Source organism: Aedes aegypti, chromosome 3 (assembly GCF_002204515.2).
Source record: "Aedes aegypti strain LVP_AGWG chromosome 3, AaegL5.0 Primary Assembly, whole genome shotgun sequence".
Lineage (NCBI taxonomy): Eukaryota > Metazoa > Arthropoda > Insecta > Diptera > Culicidae > Aedes > Aedes aegypti.
In genome coordinates this window covers 290,619,908-290,637,545 of record NC_035109.1, presented here as the reverse complement: position 1 = coordinate 290,637,545, position 17,638 = coordinate 290,619,908, and the positions used below count along the sequence as shown (strand labels likewise).

Sequence of the window (17,638 nt, the reverse complement as noted above, 5' to 3'; positions counted from 1 at the left end):
AATTGTTTGCATGTATTTGTTGATACCCTTCGATATCTTTATATATGCAGACAATTTTAGCCCGGGAGATGAAAGGTGATAGCTCTACTGAAATTCCAACGACCCATTTCAAGAATGGCAGTAAATACACACACATTCTGAGGTCATTTTCATATACAGTAAGCCCCGCATAAAAACACCCAGATATCAAATGGATATCTGAAATATTTTTACACTTCCCGAATCGAACATTAAATGTTCGACCCTGGCACGTATTTAGTTTCATATGGAAATAGGTAGGTAAATAATAATAAAGAATGATTTTACCAGGATGTAATGCTGTTTCTTCCGTCGCAGCACTGTGCTTACCGCAAAATACAACGCACTTTTACACTGCACTGCGCGCGAAACACGATTAATCCTGCTTGACCGCTTCACCCGCCCCCGCAGGAGCAAGCGTCACGGTCAAAAGATCACACACTACTCGTCTTCAAGATGTTACAGGTCATACAAAATTCGGAAAATATTCTTACAAAATGCGTTATGAGGGGGTTTATTCACAAATTTCATAACGCTAAAAATGGTCATTTTCAACACCCACCCATTTAATATATAATAGGGCAATTCGCCTAATGTTGAACGGCTAAAAACATCGCCTATTGTTGAACAGTCCGTGTATTCCTTATGGCGTGTTCAACAATTAGCGAGATTTTTTTCGTTCAACAATTGGCGAATTACCCTACTTAATTTTGGGTAAACTCAAAATTTAGATAATTTTTTTCTCCGTGCTTTGTGATAGGCCTTTTCATGTGACAGATCCGTCTATGCATTTGTTTACATCGGTGAAGGACCGGTGCTAACACGAGCCTGTCAGTTTCATAGAAGAACTGTCAAAGTGCTTCCCGATCAGCTGATTTGAGACGTCATGTGAATAGGCCTATTGGACTGTCAAATGCTCAATAGGGTTCAAATTAAATTTGAATTATTTGTGTGTGCTGCGTATCGCAAATTTTAAATCGGACGAAAGAAACTCGCTGCTAAATAAGCATAAAATTACGCTTTAACCATCAATAATTAAAACTTATTCGCGATGTCCGACGACGACTGCAGCCTGATGGTAAGTGCGCCTGAATTTCCATTAGAATTTGCAAGAATAACAATCCATACACACTTCTCCACCATCAGGACGATCTCCGAGTCGGGGTGTCCCAGTTCGAAGCCAATGTGGCCGCACTGGCGCAGGTGCTGGAGGGCTATGCAACCGAGGTCACCGAGTTTCAACATCTGGACGATGATATCCGCCGGTTGGAGACCACCAGCAGATTGCTTTGCGGCTCGGTGGAAAAGGCCACTCAAATCGTAGTCCCCGGAATGCTGGCGGGTGAGTGGAGAGATGCTCCCTATAAGGTCATACAAATTTAAACGCTAGTTCTGAACTTTCCTCAGATATTGAAGCAAAGAATCAACAGTTGGATCAGCTCTGTTTGGCCAGCAGGAATTGCGAGGCCACGGTTAAAGCTCAGAGAGAGAAGATTTCCCAACTGGAAACGGAACTGAAGGCAGTTAGAGAGTAAGATTTAGTACGGCAGGGCTGGTAGCGAGTGTTGGTCACTATTTCAATGCAAGTCCCTAAAAAGTCTATCTCTAATAAAAATCTCTAAGGCCTCATTTTTCCTTTTACTGCTTGCAGTGAATCATGGTCTTAGTCATGGTGCAAAATTCTAGAAGCTCCAGAAAAACCTTCAAAGGTTCTTCAAAAAAAGCTTCATGAAATTTTCTAATGATTATTCCTGAGATTTTTTATAGAACTATTAAGGATTCATCGCGAAACTTCTTTAGCGATTCATCCATCCTTTATTCCAGAAATTACTCTAGCTTTTTTAACCTTCCAGTCATCGCGCGGTTTGCCACCGTCAGAACCACCGCGCTGCTGTTGTGAACGAAAAGCGAGGTTTTTTCAGCAGTGTTGTACAAAATACAACAGCGCGACGACTGAAGTGTTAAGGTATACTTAGGAATTTCTTTAGGATTCACTCAAGGAAAACCCTTGAGCACTCCCAACATTTCTTCTTCTTCTTGGCATTACGTCCCCACTGGAACAGAGCCTACTTTTCGGCTTAGTGTTCTTACGAGCACTTCCACAGTTTTCTTTGGCAAAGTTGCCATTTTCGCATTCGTGTATCGTGTGGCAGGTACGATGATACTCTATGCCCAGGGAAGTCAAGGAAATTTCCATTACGAAAAGATCCTGGACCAACCGGGAATCGAACCCACATACCTTCAGCATGGCTTTGCTTCGTAGCCGTGGACTCTAATCACTCGGCTAAGGAAGGCCGGTTTCTTTTTGGCTTGTTGGTTCCTGTTCGGTCTTTTTTTTTTGACAGAGTGTCTACTCGTTTACTGAAATAAAATTCCCTGATATTTCCAGGTTTTTTCCAGGTCTTAGCAAAAAATTCCAGGCTCAAGAAAAACTCTTAAAAACTGACGATTATCGAATTATAAATTTTAAATGAATTTGAACTCATTTCTAACAGTAGGTCTTAAATGGCTTTAAAACACTTTAACAAAAAAAAACAAAGATTTCATTAGTTCTTTAGTCATTATTTTCCAAGGAGTTCCCTCTACAATTACATTTTAGAAACCTCAAGAATACAATATGGATTTTTCGAAGGAGAACCATAAAAAAACACCTCAGAGAATTCATTAGGAATTCCTCCAAAGATTCTTCCATCGCTTCCTTTTTGGCACTCTCAAAAATACCCGTTTGGAACATCTAACACAGTATCTTCTCCAGAAAGCACATCTGGGTCTTTCTCAGAATCTCCTACAACATTGTTTTTCAGAATATTCAAGTTGAAATTTCTCTGTGGATACTTTCTGAATGTACCCTAGATTCCTTCTAAGATTTCTTAAGAAATTACTCCAGTAAGTCTTTGAGATATTTCCCAAGTAAGTCTTCGAATATTCTTTTCAGGCATTTTTAAAAGAATATCTCTAAGGAAATTTCATGAAAATTTTTCAGATATTATTAAATAAATCTTTGATAAAAATCTGGACGATTAATATTTTAGAAGAAAACCTAAAGCAAACTCCGATAAAGCTTGTGTATGGTTTAAAGTACATAACTCTTGATGAACAAGGATCCCTGAAAGAACTCTTGGACACTTGAGAAAGTTTTAGAAGATTTCCTAAATCAATTGTTAAGATATTGAAAACAAAAATCAATCGAATAGCTTATCCCGTAGGATTTTCAGAATTCTAATTCCTTGAATAACATCGGAAGGAATTCTCAAAGAAGTTTGTATGAGAATGATCGGAGTAATTACTGGAAAATGTGCAGTGGTGTTAGCTGGTGTGGAACCTTGAATAAACTTTAGAAGATTCCAAGGGTATTTTATTCAAGAAATTCATTGGAAAACGTTTGGATGAAATGCTGAAGAAACTCCTAGAAGCATTATGATGAATCGACGATCGAGTTTATTGAGAAATCCTTATCTATATAAATAAAAATGGAATGGTGTTTGTATGTCACGAAATGGCTTACGAACGGGTCAGCGGATTTGGATAATTCTTTCTACATTTTGTTCGTCAAGAGTTCCGACGTGTTTGTGTGTATAAAAGTTGCAGGATATTCACCGGGAAAGTCGGAATAACGAGAGTGAACGGAACTGTCATTTTGTATGGGATGATTCGTACTGGTTTTCAACAGCCTACTTGATGGCAAGACGAAGTTTGGCGGGACCACTAGTTTCCTAATAGATTTCCTCGAATGACCTCGAGAAACTGTTGGAACGATTCCAGGAAGTAACCATGGATGAACTCTAAGGGAATTTACATGAAAAAGCGTAGGATTTCTTGTGGGGTTCCTTGGGAAAATATCTAAGCGAATTTCTTCAAAACAATTTCTTCCTTGAAAAAATTTCTGTATATGAATCTTTGGAAATTTCCTTAGAGCAATAACTAGAGGAATCGATTGAAGAATTAGTGTATAGTTTGGGATAGTTTTCGAAAAAATAAATCAAGGAAATAAATTAAGAAATTACGGGAGCACAATCTGGAGAAATTCCTCTAAGCATCCTTTGAAAATTCGTTGGATGAATTTTTGGGATAATTGGTAAAGAGAAATCTACAAAAAAAAATTAGAGAACATCTTTGAAAGTATTCCAGATCAAATCTCTTGGAAGTACTGGGATATTTCTTGAAGCTTTTCCTCGAGGGATCTGAGAACAAAATCTAGATGAGCCTGTTAAATAGTCGCATTATAGTCTCTGAATGTTACTGTGTATAATTTTGCATCAGGATTAACTGCAAGCAATATAATGAATATAGTGACTTTAGAGACCATTTTATTCAAAACAGAGACTCCCTTCAAAAACAGAAACTTTTTCAAGACTTGCATTGAAATAGACACCAAATATCTTAAAAGAGAGGTTTACCAACTCTGCAAAGGGCATAAAATGTTTTTTTGTATTTCATTAGAATTTCTACGAACAACAGGAATGCATTAAATATATTCTGAGATCGGACTGAGACCTGACGAAAAAGGTCTATTCAGAAGTGTGCGCGAATTAGTCATTACAATTACACTGCGGAACATTTTCTTTGTTTCAAGCATCAGAATACTGCTATTTACTTAAATTAGAGTTTCTGAAACCATGGCCGTTTTCAAAAATATTTTCTATTTTCCATTTGCTTAGTTTACTACAGAATTCAAATGAATGAGTAAGAGAATACTTTTCTACGAATTTCAAAATACTTTCAAAGCTCAAAAGTTATTTGTTGATATATTAGAAAAGTATGGTATCTTGCCATATAAAAAAGGAACGATTAATTTTGTGTGACGATGGCGGCATGTTAAAAAAATCGATTTATTCAATGCACGAATAAATGCATTCAAAATTGAATCATACATAATCCTATTCTGATGATTATTGATGGGTTAGATCACTATTTACCAATCATAGTTAAATTTTCAACATTGAAAAACAGTATATCATACTACTTAGAGGATCCGTAGCTCAACATTGTAATGTGCTGAAACATTTTCGAAATCAGCTTCAAATTCACCAACCCCTTATTTACTAGTCACATGATTTGATCTTTGAGACACGCAACAAAGATAACATTTGTTAAGCTGTATAATATTACTGCTACCTATGAAATCTTTAATCATGCAGATTCATAACCTGCAACGAACAGAATTTTTTTCCGGAACTACGAATAATCGATGATTTTAGTACTTTATGACAAATATATGGTGAATTATTTGAAAGCATTTCACGGAAAACGTCCAAGTTTAAGTTCATTAAACTGAATCGTTCAGGTAGCATTTTGAAGCAGTGCAGCCGAGATTTTTTATATTAAATAAAGTGTGCAAAAATAGTTTCGAAATAGTTAATCGTGAACATATTCGTCCATGAATTACTGTTTCTAAATTATTTCCCTGAGTGTGGCCAAAATTCCCTGAGAATTCCAGGTTTTTTCCAGGTTGAATGAAATTCCCTGAGAATTCCAGGTTTTCCAGGTTTTTCCAGGTAGTAGACACCCTGTTTGAGCCATGAGGTCTCTAAAGTTCCTATTTTCAAGACACTCATTTGCTACCAGCTCTGAAGTACGCTTTGGTTAAACCGTTTTGTATGTAAAATCTGAACGTAGACATATTTCCAGCCAGGCGGTCGGCCAGTTCGAATCCGTCTCGTGGATCGGCTCGATTATGGGCGCAATGCTGTGGAAGTCGTGCAAGCAACATGAAAGCGTCAAGGCCCTCATCGGAACGGACAGCCTGCGGGACTTCCTCGGGATGGCCAACTGCGTGCTGAGCAGCTTCCTTGCGCGCCAGGGAGCGGGCGGAGCAGCCCTGTCATCCGACAGTGAGGATTACAAGTTTTTGGCCACGATTTGCGGGTGTCTAACGAACTTGGCTGCGTTCCCGGAAGGGAGGACACATTTGGCCATCGAAACGGACGGGTTGCTGTTTGCCAATAATCTGCTGCTGGCACTGGATTTGTTTCGGATGCCCGAGGGCAGACTACTGAAGCGGATGTCGTTGACCTTCGTGTTCAACATTTGCCTGGAGAATAACGGAGCGAAATTTGTGCTGGGCGATGAGGCCCGACTTGGAAGCATAGTGCGATGCTTGGATCAGAACAACTCGCAAGACGTGCTGACCCTGAGCGTTAGCCTGCTGGTAAGGTTGATCAAGTCGGTGCCCGAATACCGAACAAGGGCGGAAATCGCTTTGCAGATTCCCAGGGTAATGGTGAAGCAGATTACCAGCACTAGCAATCAGGAGCTGAAAGAAACGGCATCCCATCTGTTGGAGTTGGTCGAGTTCGATTGGATCAAGGCTGCGATTAATAACGGAAAGTGAGAGGAAATTTTAAAGTAAATTTAAGAGAAAATAACATATTTATTTATGCGTTTCGCATATCGGAGGAATCACGGCGTACTTGGCACACAGATCCGAATGTCCTTTCAGGACTCCTTCCTTGATCTGGTGGAGGGTAAGTTTCTTGCTTATGACTAGCTGCTTCCGTTTGCCGATCATTTGAGGGAACAGTTTCAACGTGGATGCGTAGCTGAAAGGTAGAAATGATGATGAATAGGTTAAAGAATTATTTGGACAATTTCATGGTTCACTTTGGCATATAGGGTTTTCTCGGCCGCCTCAAAGAAGCCATGCTAAAGGTATTTGGGTTCGATTCCCGGTCGGTCCAGGATCTTTTTGTAATGGAAATTTTCTTGACTTTTCTGGGCATAGACAGGGCTGGTAACAGGTCTTTTTTTTAGAGACGAAGGAAAGCTTCAATAGTTTATGTTACTTTTTATTAACGTTGGATAACGTCTTACGGCAACATACTGGGGTACAATTTCGAAAAAAGAAAAATCGCTCGCGTCACGAAAAGTGGTTAGATTTTGACTGTTAATAACTTACTAACGCCCGGATAGATTTTCAAGATTCTTGCACCAATCGATTGAAAATCTTTCTACGAATCTACTCCAACAATGAAAACTATTGATTCGCATGACTAAACTATTTGAAAAATTAGAGGGGGTTGTGTACAAGACACGACCGCATGACGTTAACTACGCCAAGTGATTTTTTGCATTTGAATTTTAGTCGATTTTCATAGTTGCAGCCTTTCTTTTAGTTCAAACTCGTAACATAATATCGTGACGGTCGCAACATTTTAGATTTTCAATTGACACCCAGTATATTGCCGTAAGACGTAGTTAACGTCAAAATTGGGAAACATTGAAGTATGTCGTATTTTTCATAGAAAAGCACATTTTTCTTGTGTATCCCTGGCACAGACATCATTGCGCGATATCTTAGCCACTTTCGTCATTCAAAGGGAAACGCCCCTTCCGGTCTTCTTCTTACTTCTCTTTATTATCTCGTGTTCAGTCGAAGCCAACCAAATTCCACTTCACGCGCACGACTGCATTTTAATTAAAATCTTCGGTAATCTTTTGGTGTGTTTCTGTCTTACAATGAAAACCCAGTTCGATCGATTGTGACTACCACCAACCGTCCTTTTCAGGACCACAATTTCATTTTGAAAGAGAGTTATGAGAATTTTACACCGTGAAGAGCGACATTACTGGTGAATGGATGTGAAGGATTCATATTTCGTTCAGTCATTTGCATGCAATCACTCATCAGCGTCAACATTAGTGCTTTTCGAGAATCACAGGGCCAAACAATCAATTTCCCATCGCGCTCGCGCAGGGCAAACGTCGACATTGTGTGCATGAGAGATAAATTGCGGACGGCATCCCGGTTTGCCTCGCATTTAGCGATGATTGAATAATGCCGTTGTCGTCGTCGCCAACCACATGCATGCCAAAGCGATCACTTGTCGAATTGAAAGCTAAAACTTATCAGCAACAGTTTTGTTGATGATTTGATTTGGTAAGAAATTGTCGATCGAATTCAAATACACGCACAGAGAAGATTGCAAAAATGCTACCACCGCCCGACGGGGACCTAGGTAAAACTTTGTTTGCCATTTCTCTCCGTTGGAAAACTAATCATCCGAAATTTTAATTGGCATTTAAATAAATTAATAATAATAGTCGAAATATCTCTAGCCGTAACTCTTTTACGTGAAATGCATTGTTGTGGCTCTGAAAAGGGCCGTTTTGCTTGAAATTGTGTCCCAATTCAATTTAAACTCGTTCGCCACGGATACGACGAGCCAGCTAGAAGGCCTTCGGCATGATGGTGACACGCTTGGCTTAGAGGGTCTTGTTTCCCGGACTCGAAAAAATCCCGGGATTCGGGATTTTATTTTTCAAAATCCCGGGATTTCCCGGGATCCCGGGACAAAAATCAAATGCTTCCAAAACGACTATAGAATGGCCGGAGCGAATATTGAAGCAGTTTTATAGAGCAGTTTCATTAGAACCGAACCTGGTCTTTAAGGTTAAGTCGAATCAAAATAGACAAAAACAATGCTATCTTAGATTTCATCCAGCAATATTTCACCTATATGCAGTTGAAGTCAATGGGCATTTATTAAAGTTAATTTGAAACGAAATTCAAACCTGAAACCTATGGTAAGGAGTGTATCGAAAAGTAGTCGCAAACATTCAAAACGGTATATCTCGGAGCATAGTTCATCTTTTTTAAAGCTTGTTTCACGTAAATCTTCATCATGTCACCGAATATTGGCAACTAAAAAATATTGCATAATATGCAGTCTTAATATAAATACTACAAGGTTTATAAAGCATAGAAAATAAAATCTTGCACAAAATTATATTTTTGAAGTATCTTCTGAAGATTTGATGATTTGTGTTGAACAAAATGTATATCAAACAAAATAGGATGAAAAGCTTATTCTACATATAGGAAAACATGTTTACTTCACACAACACGTAAAACGGATTTCAAAAAAATAAATTATTGCTCTAAGAAAGCACAATCATTGGAATAAGGTCGGTTTTAGAAAGTCACTTTTGTATAATCAACTTTTGAAGCTCTGTCATATACAGCGATAATTCTATAGAGTACCATTTTTTGCTTACGTTACTTCATAAATATGCAAAGAAACTTTTCCAATCAAAAAACAATTTTTTACTCGTTACAATCGTTCGATATTACCATTAACGTGTAGAAAGAAAAAAAAAACAAAAAAACGAGGTCCTTAGAAATCGACTTATTTCGATTTTTGTATTTGCTCTCAAATGTTTGTTAATGTATTTTTCAAAATATTTATTACACTATGTCATGAGAGTTGTGGCACAGAATATATTAGCATAAACAAAAACCTTTTTTTTCTTAAAATTTAACACATTTATTAACTTATCAATTTTTTCAGAGGTGTGCAAGATTTTCATATCATCTGTTAGTAATTTGCAAAATTATCATACAAAATGCCACTTTATTGAAACAATATCACCGCATCATAATTTTTAAATACATTGCAAAGCATTTCTGATCAAAAAATTGTTTGTAGGTTCAACCCAATATTTTTGAGATGTTTGCGACTACTTTTCGATACACTCCTTATGGTATAGGTGATACCAATCACTATCAAATTTTCCCAAAACAATATATATTCTTGTGGCATATGGAATCTTCATGCTTTTTAAAATAATTGGCATGACAGCCACAAATATGTTAGTCCTGGAAAAGTGTAAGGTACGCCGGGCAAACTGAATCGGTTACGGGAAGATAAAAAGGTATCGATAAAATTTTAATATGATGAAAAATTCAACCACCAAAACAGTTTTTGACAACCGAAAAAAAAACCTTCGAGAAACCTGCTATAGTTTAATGAAAATTACGTTAATAGCATACCAAAAAAAATGTATAAGCATAAGTGGCCTTAAACCTCAATAAAACCGCTACAAATACAATAACTAAAATACATTTTTGCATCAACAGTCACCATAAAAACATGCTGCTTGTTTTGTGCTATCATTACAAAATAATACAACAGTATTTTCTAGTTCAACATGCAATTTCGGGAAATCCCGGGATTTTCGAAAATATCCCGGGATTCGGGATTTTTTAGATCCCGGAATTTCCCGGGATTCCCGGGACAAGACCCTCTACTTGGCGTGGATCGCGCACATGTTGGTACCCTCAAAGATAGGCCTCGCTCGCTTCCTGCAAGGCCATGATGACAAAGCTCTGTAATCGCAGATCGGCCTTGAAGTCCTGAGCGAAAACGGCGCTGGAAAAACAACTTGTGGATTAGCAGCTCCGTCGAATTCTGGTAGCGACGGATCTCACGCAGAGCGACCGTTCCTGGCCGATAGCGATACGGCTTCTTGACTCCTCCGGTGGCTGGGGCGCTCTTACGAGCGACTTTCGTAGCCGGCTGCTTGCGAGGGGCCGCTTTCCACCAGTGGACTTACGGGCAGTCTGCTTGGTAAGAGCCATCGTCGTAGTAGTGTTCTCTGAACGGATTGAAACAAACGAATGATTGATTTTGCGCGGCTGCCGGGCCCTTTTATGACCTTCTCTTGCGAGCGAGCGAGACGAACAGTGAAAAGCGAGCGAGCAAGAAGAATTCATCCATCGCGTACCGCATAAAAGCAGCCGAGCATCAGTATTGTTTCAATCGTTGCCGAAGATAGACCGTAGTTTACACGGCCAGACAAGGGAGGCAAAGGACTCGAAAAAGGAAGCGCCAAGCGTCATCGCAAGGTTTTGCGTGATAACCAAAACGGCCGCTATGGAAAGCATAGATAGCGCCACCGTAGCCTTGTGTGTTTGACAGAACAGCAATGCTGTCACAATGTTAAATCCCATATACAGTGGTGCATTTGTTTTGATGCGATGAGCACTGGCAAAAACTACCTTCAATGATCCATTCAAAACTACCTCTGAATCCACTAAACCTGAGCATGGAATGGTGATCAACGATATCCTCAACCAACCGTCCTTTTCAGGACGACAATTTAATTTTGAAAGAGTTTTGGAAAATGTTTCTACCGTGAACCGCAACATTACTGGCAATGGCAATACTCACAGCAACAGAACTGTCGGTGAATAAAATAATAGTTTTGGTGAAATTTTTAGTGATTTAGTGATTTGCGGTAAGCATTTTACCAAAATCAGTAAAATTCCACCAAAATTAACAATCATTAAGTTGCTGCAAATCCAGTGTCCGGTTTGTAAAATCGCTAGCTACGAGATGGCTGAAGAAAATCAGCCCAAGCCGCTTGTTCAAGCGCCCATCGTCATCGCCATCGTAAACCTTATCGGGCGAGAGGGATTTCAACCTGTTCGCTGGCAAAATGTGTCCGTGTTACTCGATTCTCACAGTTCATTCGGCTCTTTTCAGGGCCAACAAATGTGTACTAAAGAATTATTTGTGTAATATTTGCTAATGTGCTTTCCACATTCTTGCTATAATTCATCTCGTAGCATCATACAATATCTGATGAGTTATGAATAATTGACAAAACGACAATTTGAGAATGTTTCCGAAGACGCTGCTACAGTGCTGTCGGAATGCAATATATTGCTGTTTGCGTTTGACATGCAAATCTTGCTCGAATGCGTTCCAAATGCGGTAACACAAACTAATCAAAGGACACTTAGCAACCATGATCCATATCACCGCCAACCTAGCAAAGAAAAACGATCTTTGACTTCGCCTTCCTTGTTGAAAATCTTACCGCATTTGGTGTTCCCGCATTTGATATTTGCATTTCAAATGCACACAGCAATATTTTCTATTGTTAAGACCCGTAACCCAAAATCAATGGGAAAGAATTATTTTGAATTAATTGCTCCAAATTAACAATGATTAAGTATACACTTAAAAATCAGTTCTTCAATGTAATGACCTTAGCTTCTGAATACATGTAAAGTGATTATTTTGTATTAACACAAAATAATAACACACAATGTCTATAATGAATCAGAATTGACATGCAACAAATAGTGTGAAAATTAATTGAATTTTTAGCAGTAGAAATCTTTCATAAGTTCGTGACGGTCTCAAGCCAGGAAATATATGAGGCTAACGTAATCCAACGTCAACTTGGCGGTCGTATCCCGGAAACAACCTCTTACTTTTTTGACGTTAACTACATCTTACGGCAATATACTGGGTGTCAATTTAAAATCTAAAATGTTGAGACCGTCACGATATTATGTTAGAGTTTGAACTAAAGGAAGGCTGCAGCTATGAAAATCGACTAAAATACAAATGCAAAAAATCCCATGGCGTAGTTAACGTCATGCGGTCGTGTCTTGTACACAACCCCCTCTGATTTTTTTCTCATTAGGTTAGCGCGTGGTTTGTCTCGGTGTGCGTGTGTGATGGCTATCTGGATAGTGCATCTCAATGTTCAGCTCATTGACAGACGAACGATGAATTGCTGAGGTGTTCCGAAGTCGAAATTCGGTGAGTTTATTCCGGTCTTCAGTTAATATACACATGATTGCCAGAACGTCTACAAAACGTATCCCATGGCCTTACCCTTCCCATTAACACTCCACAATATCCCGTAACACCTATGAGAGGTCGTAGAGTTCTCTGCATCTTTCTTAAGTAGGCGTTCAATTAACCGTTCCTTCCCTCTTCCTAGCATTCGCAAGGACGTGGCCAGGACAGCTGACGACTGTTGAAGGATGCGTCAATCTTGTTCAAGAGTCAGAGATTAGTCGCAAATCTCTGGCTTTGGTAACGGACGGGAAGGAGGCAACCCTCATACGATGGTCTAGGACTATACCACCTTCGAATTTATGCGAATTCCTTAATGTTAATGCTAATGCTAAGTTCATTGTGTGATTTTTTACGGAATTCCTCCAAGAATTTTGTTTCAGTTACTTGTAAGAGTTCTTGATTTTTTTAAATTACCTCAGAGAATGCACCCAAAAGTCTTTCAAAGATTCTTTCAGATTTTTTTTTTCAAAAGAGGTCTAAGTCATGCAGGAATCTTTCCAGTGAACTCTTCCATGGATTTGTCTAGGATTTCCCCCATTTAGAACATCTTCAAGAATTTAACCAGTCATTTCTCTAGAGATGCCTACAGAGATTTCTTAGAATTTCCTCCAAAAAGATCGTTCAGGATTTTTTTAAGATCTCAACCAAAAATTCCTCCTGAAGGAACTCCTCCTGAAAGTCTTCTAAGGTTTTTTCCAGGCATTCTTCTAGGCAAGTCTCCAGAAAAATGTCAAAGATTTGTTTATATTATTGGAGAATTTAAATATTTAAAAAAAATCTGGTATCTATTTCTAAGGACAATAATGCTAAAGTAACCTCTAATGAAATTTTATGGATTCGTGCAAGAATCTCTGGAAGAGCTTTTAAACTCTTGTGGATGCCTTGGAGAAGTTGCTAACTATTTTTGCATGATGCCAAATTCAAGTATTTGTCCAAAGTTTCCGGTAGATATTCGAAGATTTCTTCAGGAATTTAGTTAAGGATTTTTGAAGGGCTACTTAAGGAATTCTTCCAAAAGTTTTTTTTTTGGAGATGTCAAATAACAGGCCAACATATCCTTCCCATCCCCGGCCCGCAGCCGGCACCGTTATTGTGTGTCATAATTATTGGGAGCTCCAGTACTTAAGGCTAAGTAGCCCGTCATTCGTTTTGGCAACAATGATGACTTTTCAGCTTGCATTTCAAAGTGATAAAACTCAGTCTTGATAGTTTATATTGACTTGAAAAAGTATCACTGTTCGCACTATCATACATAAAGTATGCTGATACTTTTTCAGCTGTGTCAGTGCAAAACCAACTGATTTTCTTTGATTTGAAATCGTGAGATGAATTAACAACAATCATCAACGACGCGTACAATTTTCAATGACGGCCTACTTCGCCTTAAACATTGAGGATGCTACTGATCATGAGTAGCGTCTGTTGATTCTCTGTGTACGTACAGCTATTCTTCAATAACAGAGTAGCAACTGCGGGCGATCAATCATGGTCATGCTCAGGTGCCTTCAAGATTAGAGCCTCCAGAAATATTCAGGAGTTTTTACGGATATGTCTCCAGAGGGAATTATCAGACATTTTTAGAATTTATCCAGATATTTCTGAAAAAATGCGATGAGTATTTCTAAAACAGAAAGGCTTGGTGGATTTTTTAGATAAGTTGTTACGGAAGGAATTGCTGGGAAGTTCTTAATTATGATGCATATTGCCTGGGATTATTCTTGGATGAATCTTTTAGAAATTTTTGAAAAAAAGCCGTGAATGAAAAAGGAATAGATATGAAAATGACAGAAAGGAAAACTGAAAAAAAAATCGGTTCAGGAACTCCTACAGTATCTCTTGTAGTGTTGTCTAGATAATTATCTAACAAATTTCTAGGACCTTTGAGGATTTTTTTGTAAGTAAGAGTTTCTGGAAGATGTGCTAAAGTAATCACAATAGGAATTCCTAGAATAGTATCTGGGAAAAAAAATCAGAGTAATCCCTGTGGAAACTATTGATGATAGTTGCGTCGATTTCATGGAGCAAAGTCTGAAGTATTTCCTTAAATTATCCAATTCATTATATAATTATTAATTGGAGGAATTTCTGGACGAGCTCCTGGAATAAATTGTAAGAAATATCTAGTGGTCTCGATAGTATTCCAGTTTAAATCACTAAATAAATCTTCACAAGAATTCCTGAAACACTTTTTCGATAAATCTGGGTAATAGTTACGTAATAGTCTCTAAAATTTTATAACAAGATTTACTACTAGGTTAAGCATAGCATAGCATACTAGAGAAAAATAGTGACTTTAGAGTCCATTTTGGTTAACACATTTAGAGACTTTCTGGGATAGTCCGGAAAATTTAAGAGTAATCACTGTAGAACTTACTGAAGGTAGTAGCGTTGAAGCGCTTAAGGGTTTTCAAATACCCCCCTGGGTATTTAAGTGAAAATTATCAAACAATTCAACCGAGAAAATCCCTACGGAAGTGCCCATGCCTATCGCAAGATTTTCAATGTATACTTACTCTTTCAACTTGATCACCTGATGCTTGGAGAACTGCGGGCTGAACACCAAATCGTACAAGGCGTTGCCGGATGCATACTGCTTGATGGCCACCATGAACGCTTCGACGGGAATCTTCTCCACCGTTCCCTGGCCCTCGGCTCCCAGACCGCTTTTGCCGCTTTTCTGGTGCAATCCAATCGGTTCCAGGATTCCTTCCTCGTTGCTTCCCAGCGAGCCTCCGGACCAACCTTGCTTCTGCAGCATCCGGAAACCGATGTTTTCCTCGTCCAGCTGTTTGTCCTTGAAGTGCCGTTTGCCGTCTTGCTCTGCTGGGATTTTACGGAACACATTCCGCTTCGTGTGGTACTCCTTTAGACGCTGCAATGAATAAGTAGAACGATTACGATCTATTTTATGCACAACTATACTCGTTGAGCTCATATTCCTCCATGATCAAAAAAGTTAGCTTCTGTACCAACTTAAAGCTGGCAACTTTTTGTTGAAGGAGAATAACCACCGTGCAAACCCTCGTTGCTACCAGCAGCACATAACATATACGGACCTACCTTCACGGAGTAGCAGTAGTACTGCAGAATCTCGCACAACCGATCGCGCGCCTTGGAGTGGGCTTCCTGCTGGTCGCCTTCGGCCCGGCAAATCTCCCGATCGTTGACCAGATACCGGAACACCTTCGTCTGCTCATCGTAAACGGGTTCCAGCAATACGCCGGCCTGTTCGAAGCTCAGCTTCAGCGATATCTTATCATCGTTGTACATGTAGGCTATCACATTCTTCAACCGGTTTACATCCCGTTTCTCCAGGCCGGGATCGCTTACGGTGCTGATCGGTTTATCGGCCTCGGCTTTCACGAAATTCGGGTAACTGTACTGTTTCACTTTGCTCGACTTTGTGATGTCGGTCGTGATTGGGGTTTCGCTTTGTGTTTCCGGGACATGAGCCTTGCCATCAACCACCGCGCTATTTCCTTCAACAGTTACAGGAGTGGAATTTTGATCGCTTTCAATCCAACCGTTCACAAACTGGCGGATGACTTTACTCTTCCAACTAACGAAGCACGGTTGCTTCCGTTTCCTGGTCGATTGCGTGCTCATTCTTTATTCAATATTATTAAATTCGAGCCGGTGGAAATCCTTGGTGGTTGAGGCGTTTGGAGCACTGTCCCCGTGGAATCGCTAACAAAACAAACTGGAGCCGAACAACGTGCGAGAAACAGTAAACAGAGGTTCAGAGATTAGGAACGGGGTGTCGTCATTTTTACCGCCCGGAATGTTATTCCGAAAAAAGCTTCGTCAAAATTACGGTACACTGAAAGAAATGGTCGTCAAATCGTCAAATAGGCCTTCTCACCAGACTTTTTTTTCCTTTGCTTTCTTTATGGCCGGTATGCTGATCATAAGTACTGTGCAAAAGGATAGGACAAGAAACGGTCAATATATGATTCCTCCACCGAAATTACTTGATGGGTAGTATCCACTTCGTAATGGTCGGTGCGCTGATCATAAGTACTGTGCAAAAGGATAGGACAAGAAACGGTCAAGGAATGATTCCGCTATACCGAAATTACTTGAGCTGTACGCTGCTGAGAAGTAGAGCTGATTTCATAACATCGGTAACGCCTGCTGTACAAATCAAATGGAGCTGTCACTTTACCGTATACGGAAAAATATGCCGCTCAATTATTCCGCAAGTAAAAGTGACACTTCGCTCATACTGGATCGGTTGTCAAAATTACTTCTGTAAAAAGGAGAAATTTTACTTGAGCGCTTTACGTTTCAGGTGCATACTACGCATTATAGAGCTCGGACCTAGTTGATCCATCTCGTTTCACGAGACGTTTCAAGGGTTCAAGTCTGGTATTATGGATCCGACAGAAATAAGGACAAACATTTATTTTAAATATATTTTTTCTCAATCTCCAAGCGTTGCGACTAATATTTAAATATTGTAAGTTCGGTCAATCGTTAGAAAATGCATTTCGCCGAAGTTGGATTTTTCTCGAAATCCATGCTAGATACCCTACTTCGGAAGTAGGGCGCATTCGAGCGCATCCAGATGCGAATCGAATGCACCACTTCCGAAGTAGGGTATCTTGCATGGATTCCGAGAAAAATCCAACTTCGGCGAGGAACCATTTCTAACTTTTTACCGCGCCGACAATAGTGCGCCGTGTTCATAAACATCGTAAGGGCCCATTAACATATTTCATAACGCTGAAGGGGGTGAGTGGGTGTCTTACAGGCCATACAAAATTCGAAAAATATTCTTATAAAATGCGTTATGACGGGGTGGGTGGGTGTTGAAAATGACCATTTTTGGCGTTATGAAATTTATGAATAAGCCCATTTATAATCAAATAAAAATCGACGAAGAGAAATAGATCATTGCAGATGCGCCTGTACGATACAAAACGCGAGATATATTTTGGAAGTTTCTCGTTATATAGCGTCAAATATCATTGTATGTTTTTATTACAATTTTCTCCAGAAGATTCATCAGCAATTAATTTATTTGTTCAAAATTTTCTTCGGATACTACACCGAAGATTTCTTTAGTTTATTACAGACTTCTTAACGGAATCCTCTAAGAAAATTGTTTCAGAGTTTTAGTATTTTTTCTAAGGATAAACGCAGGAAAAACCCTAACGGATTCCAATGGGAATCATTCTAAAAAAAAACTTTTAGAAATTATTCATGAACACCTCATTCTGCAATAATTTACCCAGTGATTC

At 39.2% G+C, this 17,638-nt stretch overlaps 2 protein-coding genes across 3 annotated transcripts; one reads left to right on the top strand and one right to left on the bottom strand.

Moving 5' to 3' along the window:
* The first annotated feature begins 912 nt into the window (after positions 1–912).
* On the top strand, positions 913–6,368 carry LOC5575281. 2 transcript variants are annotated; one of them, XM_021851129.1, is made up of 4 exons: positions 913–1,096; positions 1,165–1,360; positions 1,426–1,549; positions 5,647–6,368. In XM_021851129.1, the coding sequence occupies exons 1-4, from the start codon at positions 1,070–1,072 to the stop codon at positions 6,347–6,349; spliced, it is 1,050 nt and encodes a 349-aa protein (XP_021706821.1). In that variant the 5' UTR covers positions 913–1,069; the 3' UTR covers positions 6,350–6,368. The 2 variants fall into 2 exon arrangements, with proteins under 2 accessions (XP_021706821.1, XP_001661882.2); XM_001661832.2 differs by having other exon boundaries at positions 5,635–6,368.
* On the bottom strand, positions 6,365–16,126 carry LOC5575283 (NF-kappa-B-repressing factor). The gene is made up of 3 exons (XM_001661834.2): positions 15,456–16,126; positions 14,909–15,267; positions 6,365–6,557 (listed from the first exon to the last, which is right to left on the bottom strand). The coding sequence occupies exons 1-3, from the start codon at positions 15,999–16,001 to the stop codon at positions 6,389–6,391; spliced, it is 1,074 nt and encodes a 357-aa protein (XP_001661884.1). The 5' UTR covers positions 16,002–16,126; the 3' UTR covers positions 6,365–6,388.
* Between the last annotated feature and the right edge of the window lie 1,512 nt (positions 16,127–17,638).